Source organism: Lagenorhynchus albirostris, chromosome 9, assembly GCF_949774975.1.
Source record: "Lagenorhynchus albirostris chromosome 9, mLagAlb1.1, whole genome shotgun sequence".
NCBI classification, from domain to species: domain Eukaryota; kingdom Metazoa; phylum Chordata; class Mammalia; order Artiodactyla; family Delphinidae; genus Lagenorhynchus; species Lagenorhynchus albirostris.
In genome coordinates, this window is record NC_083103.1 from 69367645 (window position 1) to 69383821 (window position 16177).

At 45.2% G+C, this 16177-nt stretch overlaps 1 protein-coding gene across 1 annotated transcript in view; it reads right to left on the reverse strand.

Moving 5' to 3' along the window:
* Positions 1-7756: 7756 nt before the first annotated feature.
* Positions 7757-16177, reverse strand: part of VSTM5 (V-set and transmembrane domain containing 5) — a 28977-nt gene continuing 20556 nt past the window's right edge. The window contains exons 2-4 of the mRNA XM_060160229.1: positions 13063-13389; positions 12811-12951; positions 7757-12680 (exon numbers count right to left, since the gene is read on the reverse strand). Of these exons, the coding sequence (XP_060016212.1) occupies positions 12637-12680; positions 12811-12951; positions 13063-13389 (512 nt within the window). The 3' untranslated portion in view covers positions 7757-12636. The remainder of the gene's footprint in view (positions 12681-12810; positions 12952-13062; positions 13390-16177) is intronic.

Consider the following 16177-nt stretch of genomic DNA (forward strand, 5'->3'; position numbering starts at 1 on the left):
TTACATTTAATTTAACATACAAAATAATCCTAGTTAAATACTTCTCTTTGAGATACCTCAGGGGCCCTCTAAAATATCCCAAAGTTATCTGGAAATCAAAAGAACTTTAATTAAAATTTGGTATTTGGGAAGTTTGTCAAAAAGATTTAAAACACTTGGTCAAATAAGATCATAGTTGTGAGACAATAGTTACTTAGCCAAAGTGACAATAAAACATTTCAAACACAAATACAGAACAGATCACTTAAAAGGAAAAGAACTTAAAACCTGTTACCAAAGACAGTTCAACATTTTAAGAAAACTTGTCCTTTTAAGAGAGAGAAAGGCCAAATTCAAGTGTTGCACCAGCTTACTTTTAAAATTCATTTACTCAATTAAATTTATTCTAAACTTAGTCTATCCTGACCATGCAGAAAACCCTTTTCTCAGGGTCCACTTTCCACAAACCTTTTATCACCTATATCCATCACTTAATTTTTTTCCATCCAGAAACAACCAGAAGACAGACTTTCTTTTCCCTTAATGAAATGCAATTCCATTCCTCACTCTTTACTGAAAACACACAACAATCTACTTAAATGTTTTTTTCACATCGAGTTACTTTTCTTGTTGACAAATCCGTAACAGAATAAGGTCTTATTTGACCTCTAGTAAACCTGGGTACAACAGAAGTACTATACTTAACATTGATGACTCTAAAGACATGTCTATATTAATCAGACCAACCAGCTTAAGGCACCTTTAATACCAGATATCAGTCTAGTATTGAATATTTCCCAGATGACGTGAGCCTGAAATTCATTCTGGCCAGTTTTATATTTCTGAGTATTTATATAAGCTATAAGGACTTAATTTCCTTTAAGCCAATGAAATAGAGCTCTTTTATGAATTAATTTTGGTAATAGCATACATCTACAACACACATAGATACATACGAACACACAAACACAGACACCTCATAGTTCCCATTTCAAAATTTCAGCCCCGAGTCAGGTACAGTAATATAAAACCCATCATTTACAAGGAGTTGGATTCAAATTGGGCTTCTGGCAGATGGAACAAATCCAGGTCACCTGTCTAGATGGCTAAACCTTTTTTACTAATATTTACAGAAAAGACACTTAGGATTTCTATTGATCCTTGACAAGTCAAGTTCAAAATTACTTTACCTTCTTTCAAAATTTGCATTTTAAAAAGATGGCAGAGATAAGGGTTCCTGAGAAGACCTTTACCCTCTTTCAAAACTTGCATTTTAAAAAGGTGGCAGAGATAAGGGTTCCTGAGAAGACATTTACCCTCTTTCAAAACTTGCATTTTAAAAAGATGGCAGAGATAAGGGTTCCTGAGAAGACCTTTACCCTCTCAAAACTTGCGTTTTAAAAAGGTGGCAGAGAGAAGGATTCCTGAGAAGACCAGGTAGGATTGGAGTATTATAGGGAGATTGGCATGGCACCAAAAGCCCATAATTAATGAATTTTGAGATTAGGGGTTGGAGGCCTCTTTGAGCCTCTGGTTTTATGGGGTATTGGCGCCCGGAAGGGAAGTTATTAGTTTCCTGTAAGGTGATTTTTATAGGAGTGACAAATTTGTTTTCCCTGGGATTCCCTGATCCCAGACCTGTGGATCTGTAAGTTTTTCAATTTCTGGGGGGGGGGATATTTTGGGTTGGACTGTCCATGTCTCGTATAATACATAGTCCAGCCGAAAACACTCCTTGGCTTTGGTCTTCAGGGAGAGTAAGAGTTGCCCCCAAGACTGAGAAAATCCCTTCCCAATAATGGGCTGGGGCATTCAGGCATGACAAGGAGCTTGTGAGTTTTAAGACTCTTTCCCCAGGTACAAGTTAGAGGGGTGGTGGAATGTTTTAATTTTGGCTTTCCTTCAACCCCAACAATAGAGCAGGGGCAAGGGGCAAGGGGCCCAGCACGAGAAGTCAGGACAGAATTAAGTGGCTCCTGTGTGCACTAGAAATTGGACAAGCTTACCTGCCACATCAGTGGTCACCCACAGTTCCTCCCGTGTATGATGACTGTCTTCTCAGGAGCCTTGGGAGGTCCCAGGTCCTGTCAATCAACCACTGCCATGACTGGCATGGGGGAATATCCTCACTCCCTTTGGAGCTGGGGGCAGTCCTTCTTCCAGTGGCCCATCTTCTTGCAGAGTGGGCATGGCGTTTTGGGTGTAGGCTGGGACCTGTTTCCTGAGCATTCCTTGCTCCAGTGTTCAGGACTCCCACAGCTGAAACTGTCTCCTTTCCCTGGTGGAGGTCTTCTAGGGGTACTTTTAGGGTGACCAGGAAGGAGGTGGCTTAGGTCTCGTCATGACAGCTGCCAAAAGCCTGGCTTGCTGTTGTTCCTTCCTTAAATCATGCTGTTCCTTCTTTTCCTCCTCAGCTTGGTCTCTATTGTTAAAAACACTGAAGGCTGTGTCAATAAGAAGGTTGAGAGGGGTTTAGGGCCCCATGGCAAGGTTTTGAAGCTTCCGACAGGGTTGATTGGCTAATGAAGTGGGTTGCAAATACAATGTGTCCCTTGGAAATATTTGGGTCTATATTCGTATATTTTCGAGGGCATCTACCAATCGGGGCTGAAATAGGGCTGGATTTTCATCTTGGCCTTGGGTGATCTCTTTAACCTTAACATAGTTAACAGGTTTAATTATGCATCATTTCATCCCTTCAATGAGGTGAAGGATCATGTGATCCCTACTAGTGATACCAGGCTGGCCTGGTTGATAGTCCCAGCTGGGATCCATTAGAGGCACTGCTGTCAGGCCCAAAGGATATCGATGTGGTTGGGCAACATGTAATTCATCAGCATGTTTGAACCTGTGCCCAAATACGGGCCTTTTGCTCACTAGTGCAGCAGTGGGAAAGGACAATATTTTCATCCTTCCAGGTAAGGTCAAAGGAGAGAGTCAGTGCCTGGAATTCTTCGGTGAACTGGCCAGGGTCCTTCAAGAATCTGCCTAAGCAGGTGTGGCATTGGTTAAGGTCAGACAAGGAAAACGGGATGTGGACTCTGGTAATTCCCTGAGGCCCACCTACTACTTCCTGAAGGGGGCAAACAGGCTCTGGCTGCAGTTCTGGTACGGAAGGGTGAAGAGGCTTATAGGGCGGGGGAGAGGCTGAAGATGGTGGAAGAGTGTTGGGGCTCGGGTCTTCTGCCTGGGGCTCCTGTTTGTCCAGGTGTGCCACTACAGAGGGCTTTTGTGTAGCCTAAATGGGTCCCAGCCGGCCAGGTTCCCTAACCTAGGACTTGCGAAGCTCCGGGTTTTCTCTCAGGGCCATAAGAGCCTGTACATAAGGAACTTCTGTCCCATTTCCCCTGCCTTTTGCAAAAGATGTCTAACTGTAGGACTGGTACTATAGTTGAGGCTTTCATTTGCTGGCCAGGCCTCATCGGCCTTAGGTTTATACTGGGACCAGGCTTCATTATGAAAGAAAATGAGCTTTTTCGTTTTAAAGAATCTAGAGAAAACTTGTCCCAGTGACTCAGATTGCAACCAAGGGGTGAGTCCTTGGGGATGGAGGAGGTGTTTTCCATGGTTCCTTCATGGAGAGGATGCTCCTGTACCAGACAGGAGCACTAGGGTTGGGAGGTCCCATGGGGGCTCTCTAAGACAGGACCGGTTCCAGGCATCCCCATCCACCTAGTCCTGTTGACTTTATCCACAATGGGGGTTAGCTACGCCCCCATGTGGCGGTCCTGTTGGCCCCAAAGTCCTGGGGCCTGTATCCTATCCTGGCCCTTCCCGAAGGTTTCTCTATACAGTCTATAGATTAATTCCTGTGTTCTGGGATATGTTCCCCTGGAATGGACATCCTCATGGCTCTAAGACTTATTTAAGTCCCAGCCTTTTTCCCTAAAAAGGTGGTAAGTTTCAGAAAACAGGCACTGGCCATTAAGGCAGATGGTTTGTGAGAAAGAAAAAACTTCTCTTTTCCCTTCCCTTTTGTGGGCAGCACCCCTGACACCTTGGTGCCATCCTCCCCCTCACCCCCTCCCACACATGCTCTGGCCAGCGGGCAGTGGGGCTGGGTGCAGGGGCTGACATGGCAGCCGAGGCAGAGGCACCGTGACTGTCGTTAGGGGGATGGAGGGCCCCCGCAACCCTAGAAGAACACGCCCAATCACGTGACCTCAGGGAGGTAAGCACGGCAGATGCGGGTCATTGCTCAGGCATGTATCCCTGGGGCGTGGTCATGCAGTTTGAGTCACCTGCCCAGCCCTAACAGGGCGTGGTGGCAGTGGGGTCAGGGTGGAGCCTGGAGGGGGCCGGACAAACGCCAGGAGGCAGGTGGTGAACGATGGTCCCACCACCATGGTGGGGAGGAACCATCCCCCTCCTAATACCCAGGGGTATGCGCACAGACAGCCTACTGCTTCAGGGAGCTCCCAAAGGCACTGCAGCTGCTGTAACCATGGCACAAACTCTAAGTAAGGTTGTATTCCATATTTTTACACAATTGGACCTGTTAACAGTTAATTAAATGGTGGATGAGGCAAACCCAGAAGGCAAAGATCCTGTGGTTCAGGTCCCTAGATGCCTGTGAGGATGACTGGCAGTAAGGCTGTGCCTCTCAAGCCCAAGGGAGGTGAGAGGCTCAGTCCAAAAAGGCGACAGAGAGTAAGAAAGCAAAAGAGAGAGAGTAAGGGTGAGAGTAGGAGAGAATGGGAGAGTAATGGTGGGAAATAAAGTCGTCCCTCTCAAGCGCAAGGGAGGCGAGAGGTTGAGGCTTACCGAATTCTCCTGCCTAGCTCACCAATATGTTCCCAGTGAATCTGAGGTTCTTGCCACGTTCTAAAAGAATTTGGAGATGAAGTGATAGGTAAGAAGTGGAGTGTGGACATCTCAGAAGATGAGAGGCCTTGGGAGAAACACACTCCACAGACAGAGCGAGGGCCATCTCAGAAGGCGAGAGAGGGTCCCAAAATATGGTGTGGTTAGTTTTTATGGGCTGGGTAATTTCATAGGCTAGTGAGTGGGAGGATTATTCCAATTATTTGGGGGAAGGGGGCAGAGATTTCCAGGAATTGGGCCACTGCCCACTTTTTGGTCTTTTATGGCCTTTTATGGTTAGCCTCAGAACTGTCATGGTGCTGGTGGGTGTGTCATTTAGTATGCTAATATATTACAATGAGCATATAATGAGGCTCAGGGTCCATTGGAAATCGAATCTCCCGCCATCTTGGATCTAGTGAGTTCTAACTAGTTTTTGTCATGCCTATGGCCATGTCATTCTTCTCATGGTTGTGCCCTGTCCCCTTCCCTCTTGTTTCAATAAGAGATTTAGCCTTATGGGCCTTTTGGTGCCACTATAAATGATCTATAAGTAATCTGTAGCTTTCAATTTTTAAAAGATACCTTTCTAATAATTTATGACTGAAGTAACTTTTAAAAAGCCCTTTATATTTCTCTACATTTTTTCTTTTAGAAGATAAATAGAGCTTGTAAGCCATAAAATACCTAACACCGTTCTGTCTCTGTTTGCTTTTTTCCCTCCTGATTAAGGTACTACATCTTTCTACCCATGGAAATTGAAAGATTGGTATGAATCTGCAGTCATTTTAAAAATTTCTGTGCTTCATAAGTTATGGTGGACCAAAAGTTGCCTTAGCTAATTTTATTAAGCTAATCTGTACATTTCTACTCACATAAGGAGTCTTTTAAGAAGGCTCACACTGCAGTACAGTGATTCTCAAGCTTTCACCAAAGGACTGTTTTTTGTTTTTGTTTTTTTTTTAATTTCCATCCATTGCAAATTGATACTTCGGTAAAATACAATAAAAAAAAAAAAAAGTCAGTGACCAGAGCTGGGTCTTTGCTTTAAAGTTTGCTATTTCCTATCTGCAAGTTCACTTCCAGAAATTTATCCTATAGACATACTTCACAAAGATCATTGTGTAAGGATTATCAAGGAAGTCTGTAAAAGTGAAAAACTGAGACCAATCTAAACATCTGAAAGAATGACTAAAATTATGCCAGAGGGGTCCCAGACGCAGGCACTCATTTTTACTTCTCTAAACGTTGAGCTCAAATGGCTGAGGAGTTTTTCTACTCCCGGTATTCCGGCTTCCTAGCTTATGCACCAGAAAAACTTCCGTGTTATACTGTCCTCGTTTCCCTATTTACTGATTGTGAGCTTTGTAGAACAGACTATACTTGGCCTGAAATTTGGTAGATGAGGGAGAAGTTTGAGATAGAAAAGTAACGTATAATCTGGAAAACTTCCTGATAACTTAGTGAGTATACCAAGGAGATTAGGCCAGTGGCAGAATCTCTTCTTCCACTCTATTCATGGCTTCTCTTTTAACCTTCTTTACGTGTAGTCCCATCCCGATCCCCTTGAGACCCAAAGAGGCAGTAAGAGAGAGCTCTGATCTGTGGTAACAAGCCTCACAGAAATCATATATTTATCCTTTAAAACTTCACCATCAGATTTCTTTGCCAGAACACCATGAAATCAAAGTGGTATTCCTGATAATCCCATGTTGACTGGGAATTCTAACTGGCATTTATGCATTGTTATTGAATAAAAACAGGAAACTTCTGAATTATTATTTAATAAGTTCACTTTGTTTAGTAAGAAAAAGTCTTTTCAAACCATGAGGTACCTGAGGGAAAAGTACTTCCTAGCATATTTAGGGACAGAACTGCCTGAACAACCAGGAGTCTTGCATCAAAAGAATTTAACCTACCTGTGGGTGCACTTGATAAGGTCAAATCTGAAGCTAAATCTTTTTTTTTTTTTTTTTTTCAGTACGCGGGCCTCTCACTGTTGTGGCCTCTCCCGTTGCAGAGCACAGGCTCCGGACGCACAGGCTCAGTGGCCATGGCTCACGGGCCTAGCCGCTCCGCGGCATGTGGGATCTTCCCGGACCGGGGCACGAACCCGTGTCCCCTGCATCGGCAGGCGGACTCGCAACCACTGCACCACCAGGGAAGCCCAAGCTAAATCTTTTGATTGTACATTAGTAGTGCTCTTTCTCCCTCTCCCAACATTCAGTCTTTGCTAAACTTTACATAAAACCCACCAATATTATAAAACATTCAAAAAAACAAACAACCCAATCAAAAAATGGGCTGAAGACCTAAATAAATTTCTTTAAAGAAAACATACCAATGGCCAACAGGCACATGAAAAGGTACTTAACATCGCTAATTATTAGAGAAATGCAAATGAAAACTACAATCACCTCACACCTGTTAGAAGGGCCATTATCAAAAAGTCTACAAATAATAAATGCTGGAGAGGGTGTGGAGAAAAGGAAACCCTCCTACACTGTTGATGGGAATGTAAATTAATACAGCCACTATGGAGAACAGTATGGAGGTTCTTTAAAAAACTAAAATTAGAGCTACCATATGATCCAGCAATCCCACTCCTGGGCATATACCTGAAGAAAACCAAAATTCAAAAATATACATGCACCCCAATGTTCATTGCAGCACTATTTACAATAGCCAAGACATGAAAGCAACCTAATTGTCCATCAATAGATGAATGGATAAAGAAGATATGGTGTATATATATATATATATATATATACACACACACACATATACACACAATGGAATATTACTCAGCCATAAAAAAGAATGAAATAATGCCATTTGAAGCAACATGAAAGGACCTAGAGATTATCATACTAAGTGAAGTAACTCAGAGAAAGACAAATATCATATGATATCACTTATTTGTGAAATCTAAAAATATGATACAAATGAACTTATTTACAAAGCAGAAACAGACTTCAGACATAGAAAACAATTTTATGGTTACCAAAAGGGAAGGCGGGGAGAGGGGTTGATAAATTAGGAGTTTGGGATTAGCATATACACACTACTGGGAATTCCCTGGCAGTCCAGTGGTTAGGGCTCCACGCTTCCACTGCAGCGGGTATGGGTTCAGTCCCTGACTGGGGAACTAAGCTCCCACAAGCTGTGCAGCACAGCAAAAACAAAGAAGAAAAAAACCATATACACACTACTATATATAAAATAGGTAAACAACAAGGACCTACTGTATAGCACAAGGAACTATATTCAATATCTTGTAATAACCTATTGCGGAAAAGAATCTGAAGAATATATATGTGCATAACTGAATCACTTTGCTGTACACTTGAAACGAACACAACATTGTAAATCAACTATATTTCAAAAAAATTTTTTTAATATTATAAAGCATTGAATTTCCTGAAAGAGGAAGAGATTCATAGGCAATGGAGTTGAGCACCTTAGTTAACAAGTGGAAGCCATCTTGGCTGAAGGAACAAGTCTGATGTGACAGGAAGATTGCCCAAGATATTTATTTTTGTATATACCATTTGAAATAAAATTTTTCAGTGAACAATTACAATGTATCCATGCTATGAATTGCATTGTGGAGGCAATAAGAATATTTAGGAATAGGCAGAGACATGAAATAATGCCCAAGAAACATTAAGGGAGAACAAGCAAGTTGTAGGGTAATGTGTATAATAGAATCCCATTTGCCTAAAAAGAAAATAGATTAAATCTGTATATTGTGGTCCATGTATATATAGACAGATATTTCCATATATGCGTGAGCAAGTCTAGAAGGATACACCCGAATTTAACTATTGCATAGGAAAAAAGGAGAGAGAACTTTTACTTTGTACTTTATATATGGACTCCAATATCATTTTAATTTTAAAGAACGATTCATCCCCTTTGTAATTAAACCAAACACCCACCTAATGTTGAAAAGGAAGTGGAAGGACTTCCCTGGTGGTCCAGTGGCTAAGACTCCCAATGCAGGGGGCCCGGGTTGGATCCCTGGTCAGGGAGCAACTAGATCCCACGTGCCGCAACTAAGAGTTTGCCTGCTGCAAATAAAAATCCCGCGTGCTGCAGCTAAGACCTGGCGTAGCCAAATAAATAAATAAATAAATATTTTTTAAAATAAATAAAGGCAGTGGAGATATCACTTACATGTGGAATCTAATTTAAAAATGACACAAATGAACTTATTTACAAAAGAGAAACAGACTCACAGATCTCAAAATCAAACTTCTGGTTACCAAAGGGGAAACATGGGGGGAAGGGATAAATTAGGAGATTGGGATTAACATATACACACTACTATATATAAAATAGATAACTAATAAGGATCTACTGTATAGCACAGGGAACACTACTCAGTATTCTCTAATAACCTATATGGGAAAAGAATCTGAAAAACAATGGAGATATATATATATATAACTGATATATAACATTCACTTTGCTGTACACCTGAAAATAACACAACATTGTAAATCAATTACACTCCAATAAAAAAATTTAATAAAAAAATTAAAATAAAATAAAAGGCAGTGGAAATAGTGGACTCAGTACCCATGTTCTCAGGGTTTGGAAAAGTTGACAGTGGGGATGGGTTATGGGTGTGCAGAGAGGTGCATGTGCTGGAGACTCGCACTGTCCCTTAATAGAAGCTGAGCTCTGGATCGACGCACTATCCACTACCACAGGAATTTGCTCTGCTTTCAGTAAACTAGAGGCGTCTGAGGCTTCCCTGGAAACTGGGCGAAGAAACATGCTGGATATATAAAGGCTGATGACAGAGAGAGGGTTTTCCCTTCCCCCAGTCTCCCCTCCCCTGTTGTCAAAGGGGGCTGTATTTGCATCTGGGCCCTGGGGTTTCACCCCATCACATTTGGTTCCTCTTGGTTCCATCTCCTAACATTCTATTCTGCCACGTCTTCTCTGCCCTCGTTACAGTTATCTAGCCTTTCCAAACCCTATCCTCTCTCAGGGCTTGTCTCTACATCCCTGCACTGAGCAAGATATCCTGGTAACCTTCTTATCTCTCACTGCCTTAGCTCCTCAGCTTTGTGTGGTACCATTTCAAATCAGAGCAAGCGTGAAGTCTTGTGGAGTATTTAGCATCTCATGCGGGCTCCAGAGGACAGGGTTGCTCTGTTTCAGCAATCCTTGCATACCTGGAACACCATGAAATGAGAAAGAACTGTGTGTCCCTTTTGGGTTTTTTAGATCACAATCTCTGAAAGGACATTCTGTCGACAAAGCACGAAAGTTCTGGCATCCGTTGAATGAGGTGATAACAACTGCCGCATCCTCGTTTCAGCCCCTTCTAGAAGCAGGAAGGACTCTATTAAATCACAAGTCACATTCCGGAAGGAAAAACTTCAAATTAGTCTTCTGGTTACAATACAGGGGAGAATAATGGCGCTAATGAAGTGTGGCTTTTCTGAATTGCTGAAGAATGTTTATGGCTAGAATCAATGTGATTAATTCCATTGTCATGAAAAAAACCTGTCAGGTCCCTGGCTGTGGCTGAGGGTTTTGCTTCTGTCTACAGCTGATGGAAACCTCTCCCAGGGCCTCTGAGTTCTCTGCAGGGATGGGCTCACACACAAAGGGCCAGAGCTTTGTTTGCAGGCTTTATTTCAGTCTTTAAAACTTTTTTTTTTTCCTCCTCACAGCTTGAAACATAACTTATAGTTTAACATGTTCAGTGGCTAAACCTCTAGGATTTAACATTTTCTTTTTTTTTTAAATAGACAAAACCCCCAGGCTCAAGAATCAAGAACTTTCCACAGGAATATTCAAGATGGGGGGAGCTTAAAAGTGCAAAATAAAGACACGGAAAGCTGAGCGAATAAACTTCCATGAAGATTTGGGGCGGGGCGGGGCACAGATTTAATTTACATCTGGGTTTGTGCCTCTCGCTGGGTGTTCTTTTCCATTTCTCCTTTTATTCCAAAGATGACCACCCCTGACTTCTCATAAGCTGAGAGGTAGAGTTCTGGAAAGCAGGTAGTGTCAAGAGGACAGAGGCTCTAGCAGCTACCCAGATCCAGTCCGGTTTCCTGCTGATGGGTGTGCTGTGTGATAAAGGACAAAGAAATGATCAGATTATCCTTGACCCTCTCTGGCACCTATCCTGCTTCTTCCCGGCACTGGAGACCAGTATAAGAAACCCATCCTTCGTGGCATAGGTCTGGTTCCTCTGATTGCTGTCCAGGGAAAAGGGTGCAGGTGTGTGTGTTTACACATGTGTCCAGGAGGTGGCCTGAGGTGAGACCCTTCTGTGTGTCACATACTTAGGCTACGAATCGGTCGTGTAGATCAACTGCTCTCTCACCTTCTGAGTCAAGTAGTGCCTTTGGAGCTCTGCTCTAGATCACTGATAGCCCCAAAAGATCCCTTCCTGTAACCCCGGATTCAGTATTCAGGGAAAAAAGCCTCATACTAACGTCTCCAGGTAACTTCTGGAAAAGATGTGGACGTTGGGGACTTGAAGAGAGGGAGAAGAGAGTGTTCTGGCTCTCCTTCATGTTTGTGTGGGTAAATTTGCAGCTGAGGGCTGGGGACACAGCTACTAAGCTCAAATTCCACCAATAATCGGGATGGTACCTTTGATCTGTAGCTAAGAATGTTGGAGAGGGAAAAGAGAATGGAAGATAAATTCACGCCTGCTTTAGAGCTTGCCGAAAGGAAGCTGGGATGGAGAAACTCAGGCAAACGCGGTGGCCAACAACTTCAGAGAATAACGACCAAGGCCGGCTGTGATCCAGTCCCCACTTTCACCTGGAGCCCCAATACCCCAGGGTATCTTACATTTTCCAGGACTCAACATAGTGCTTGTTGCTTTCTAGGCTCTGGAAGAGTTCTCATGCTTTCCTTCCATTGCTCGGAGTGCTCTGTGCTACTGTGGGCCTCACTTGATACGCTGAGCGTGAGGTAGGTGAGGGTCAAGTGTTCCTCAGCCCAGCTGGCAGCAAGCAAGGCTCTGACTTGACAGGAAGTGTGAGTGGCTGAGGGGGACAGATTCCAAGCCCGCGCTGACTTTCCAGTTGTCCCTCCCACGGTGCAGGCCCAGCCTTCACACAGGTAGTGTCACCCAGCTTGTCAGGAGGCCATTTGGAAGCCAGACTCTGCCCATGGTGGAGATGAACTGTTCCTCACACTGGCCTATGCTGGGGCTGAGGAAGGGGAAAATCTAATTAACATTGGAGTAAGAGAGAACGAGAAAGATAATTTTCTCCCTATTCCTTGTTCCCAATGCTGGTCCCCGAGGAACAAATTAAACTCTTTTCCCTAAAGCTCCAGGCCACGGAGTCGGGGGGGGTGGTCCTTCCCCTGCTCTGAGCAGGTGCTCTAATGCCTCAGCTCTCACAATAGCTCCCACAGCAACGGGCTGGATGAGGCCACAGGCAGAGAAGATCGGAGCACAGAGAGCTTGTTGTGGTGCTGGCTGCACACGTGATCCGGAAATACTCTGGCCTCTGGTACGGGGACCCCTCCAATGGCCATCACCCCGCCAGAGCAGAGCGTAGTGAGGAAGCAGCCAGGGCCTGCACGGGGCCACCGCTGACGCGTCCGCATGGCCCGGGAGCCCCGGCCAAGCACAGCTCTGGCTCAGAGCCTCCACCGCTCTCCTCTTTGAACTCCATGCCACTGGAACTGCCTTCGTCCAATCCAGAGTCCAGCTCAGGCAGTCAACCTTGCCAACATCCAGCTGTCCCATCAGGAACCAGTGTGTGGCACAAGAGGCTCGGGGTGGACTGGCCGTGTTTGCTCCTTTCGTTGGGAGATAACGTTTTCCTCTTGAGGTAGGAATGTAACTGGGCCCAGCCTTGGCTAACACTCCACATCTTGCAGCTCGATCTCCTCCGTTGTGCTTTCTGCAAAGCAAAAGACACATCCATGAGTTGCCAATCGGCCGGGGGTGGTTTCTTGGTGAGAACAAGATGACAAGGGCCACCTTTGGCCATCCAAGCCATGAATGGATTATCACAAGGCCCAGAGAATTACCTTTGAGCTTGTGTCTTCTCTTCCTCTGGAATTTATACGCACACTTATTACAAACCCACATGAGGCTGATTAACACTGCAGCCACGGCAGCGAGAAGAACAAGGAAGACAGCGACAAAGTGGAGGTCTTCATAGAGGATCTCTATGGGGCGGGGGGAGGGGAGGGGGAGATAACGTCTCTTTTAATATCGTGAAGTCGGCCTCCGCACACTCACAGTTCTGAGAGGCGCCGGGGCCCCTGGGGGTGTCTTACCCGACACGTGCAGCACGATGGTGCCAAACTGACTGCTCCCCAGGCGCTCGGTCACCGTGATGACGTAGTAGCCAGAATCCCTCACACTCACACTGAAGAGCTGGATGGAGCCGTTGTCGAAGGTGCAGACCCTGTCCTTGTGGCTTTGGGAGATGTTGGCCTGAGTCCCTGGCTTCCACTCCACGATCTTCTGCACTCCCCAGTTGGACGTATACTTCCATTCGATAGTGGGGATGCCGTGGCAGGAGTATGCAACCGACAGCAGGATGTCCTCTTCCACCGTGGCATTGATGGCTGCCTGGGGAATGTACAGGGACACGCCCTGACCTGCGGGATGGAGTGCTAGACTTGGCACCACTCACATGGACTCACAGTGAAGTGAACTTCTGTAACACATTCATTTATTTAGCACGCATTTACTGAGTGCCTGTCACATGCCAGGCTCTCTTCTAGGTTCCAATGCTGATGCTACAATGGTGAATGTCATGGACTGAATGTTTGTATCCGCCCCCCCCCATTTTCTGTGTTGAAGCCCGAACCCCCCAGTGTGGCTGTATTTGGAGATGGGTCTCTAAGGAAGTAATTAGGGTTAAATGAGGTCATAAGGGTGGGGCCCTGCTCCAGTTGGATGTCTTTTTTTTTTTCCTGCCGTGCCGAATGGCATGTGGGATCTTAGTTCCTCAACCAGGGATCAAACCTGAGTCCCCTTCATTGGAAGCGCGGAGTCTTAACCACTGGACAGCCAGGGAAGTTCCCTGGATTGGTGTCTTCATAAGAAAAGTCTCTCTCTCATTCTCTCTCCATGGGCTCATATGGAGAAAGGACCATTTGAGGTCACAGTGAGAAAGCAGCTGTCTACAAGCCAGGAAGAGAGTTCTCCTCGGAAACCAAACCCTGCCAGAACCTTGATCTTGGACTTTCCAGCCCCCAAACTGTGCGAAAATAAATTTCTGTTGCTTAAGGCCCCCAGTCTGTGGTATTTTGTTATGGCAGCCCAAGCTAGGACAGTGAACAAAACACATGGTTACTATTCACTATTCCCTAGAGCTTCCATTGTATAAGGGAGACACACAAGGGTTAAATAAACACATGAGATCATTTTAGATAACAAGTGCTTTAAAGATAATAAAATAGGGTACTAGTGGCGGGTGGGGATGGAGGTGGTACACAGCATGAAACAGGATGGTCAGAGAGGACCTCGCTGAGGAAATGAACCGGGACCCAAACGACAGGGAGGTTGAGGAGGTAGCCACGCGAAGACACACGTTTCAGGCAGAGGGAACAACTACAGAGAGTGAGGTGAGAGTGAACTGGTATGTCTGAGGGACAGAAAAAAGGCCAAAACGCAGGATGCAGGGAGCCATGGGGCGAGTTCAGGAGACAAGGCTGGAGAGCTAGGCAGGACTTGGGTCAAGACGTGAGAGCCAGGGGTGGGTTTTACTCAAGGGCGATGGGAAGCCATAGGAAGGCTTAGGTGGGAAGGTGACATTCTCCATTAAGCTTGAGAAAGTCCGCTGTGGAGAGCATCTGGGGGTGAGGGGGCCACAGTGGAGGCAGGAAGAACAGTCAGGTGGCTGCCGCAGAGACTAGATAGGAGATGGAGACATAGCCTTGGAGACAGTGAAAGGTGGTCTGATTTAGGATGCAGTTGGAAGTAAAGAGGACAGAACGTGCTGATAACTAGCTGTGGCAGTGGGCGAGGCAAAGAGGCGTCAAGCCGAGATTTCTGCACGAGTGTGTAGATGAACAGCAGAGCCACCGGCTAAGGTAATATATGTCATGAAATATTTTATTAAGTAGGTACCATGCACAGGCCCTGCGCTAACTGCTTTACACACGCCACGTCATTAAAGTGTCACACAACCCACTACAATTCCATCAAGGATACAAGAAACTTCAGTGTCAACAGGATTAAGCAGCTTGTCCAGGCTGACCCTGCAAGGCTGAGATTCACACAAGGGCTGCTGACTCCAAAGGTCAGATATTTAACCTCTATGCTCAAGTCAAAGGTCAGTGGTTGGCAGTTAAGGGTACAGAATGTGACAGATTCCCTCCACCTCCACCCTTCCCACACAGAGAACGTCAGGGCTGGCTGGAGACTGGATAGTGAATAGGGCAGGATTCAAGCTGGAGCCCATGCCTCTGTTTCCACTTCTACTTCCTGTTTAGCCCCTCACCCTTTGGGTGCCCAGTTGCCCCTGGGCCCCTGCTGTGTGGCTCCAGGTAACCATGCCTGTTACTTTTCCAGACTTTTCTCATTGTCCTCTCCCATCCCCAGGATATCCCATTACCATCCCTCTCCTAAGGCTCGGCTAAGTGGCTGGAGATAATCCGATAAGTTCCATGCTGAAAAACTGGGAGGTAATAATGGCTTTCAAGAGTTATAGCTGCCGGAACTTCCCTGGTGGTCCAATGGTTACAAATCTGCCTTGCAATGCAGGGGACACAGGTTCAATCCCTGGTCGGGGAACTAAGGTCCCATATGCCATGGGGCAACTAAGCCTGTGCACCACAACTACCGAGCCCGCTCACTCTGGAGCCCACACGTCACAACTAGACAGCCCGTGTGCCGCAACTGCTGAGCCTGCACAGCACAACTAGAGAGAAGCCTGTGTGCCTCAACGAAAGATCCTGAATGCCGCAATGAAGATCCCGCATGCTGCAGCTAAGAACCGTCACGGCCAAAAAAAAAAAAAAAAAAAAAAAAATTACAGCTGCCATGTAACAGAAAAATATTTTCTCCCCAACCCTATTTTAAAAAATGTTAAACTCACAGAAAGATTGAAAGCCAAGCACAATTAACATCTATATACCCTCTCCTAAACTCACCAATTATTAACATTTTGTCACATTTGCTTTTTCTCTCTCTCTCTCTCAGGTAAAAAACAGAGGTCAAGTTCCAGGTCAGCTCTTGGAGGGCAGGAATTAGGTACTTTCTTCAACTCAGTGTTCCCTGTACCCAGCACAATGCCTGGCCAATAAACGTTTGTTGAATGAATAAGTGAATGACTAATTATAGCAGCAAGAAGGCGAGCCGATCTGATAGAAATGTTGCTGCTTGGGTGGTTTGAAAAATTAGGCACATCTAAAAGCTTATACACACGTAGCAAAGAGA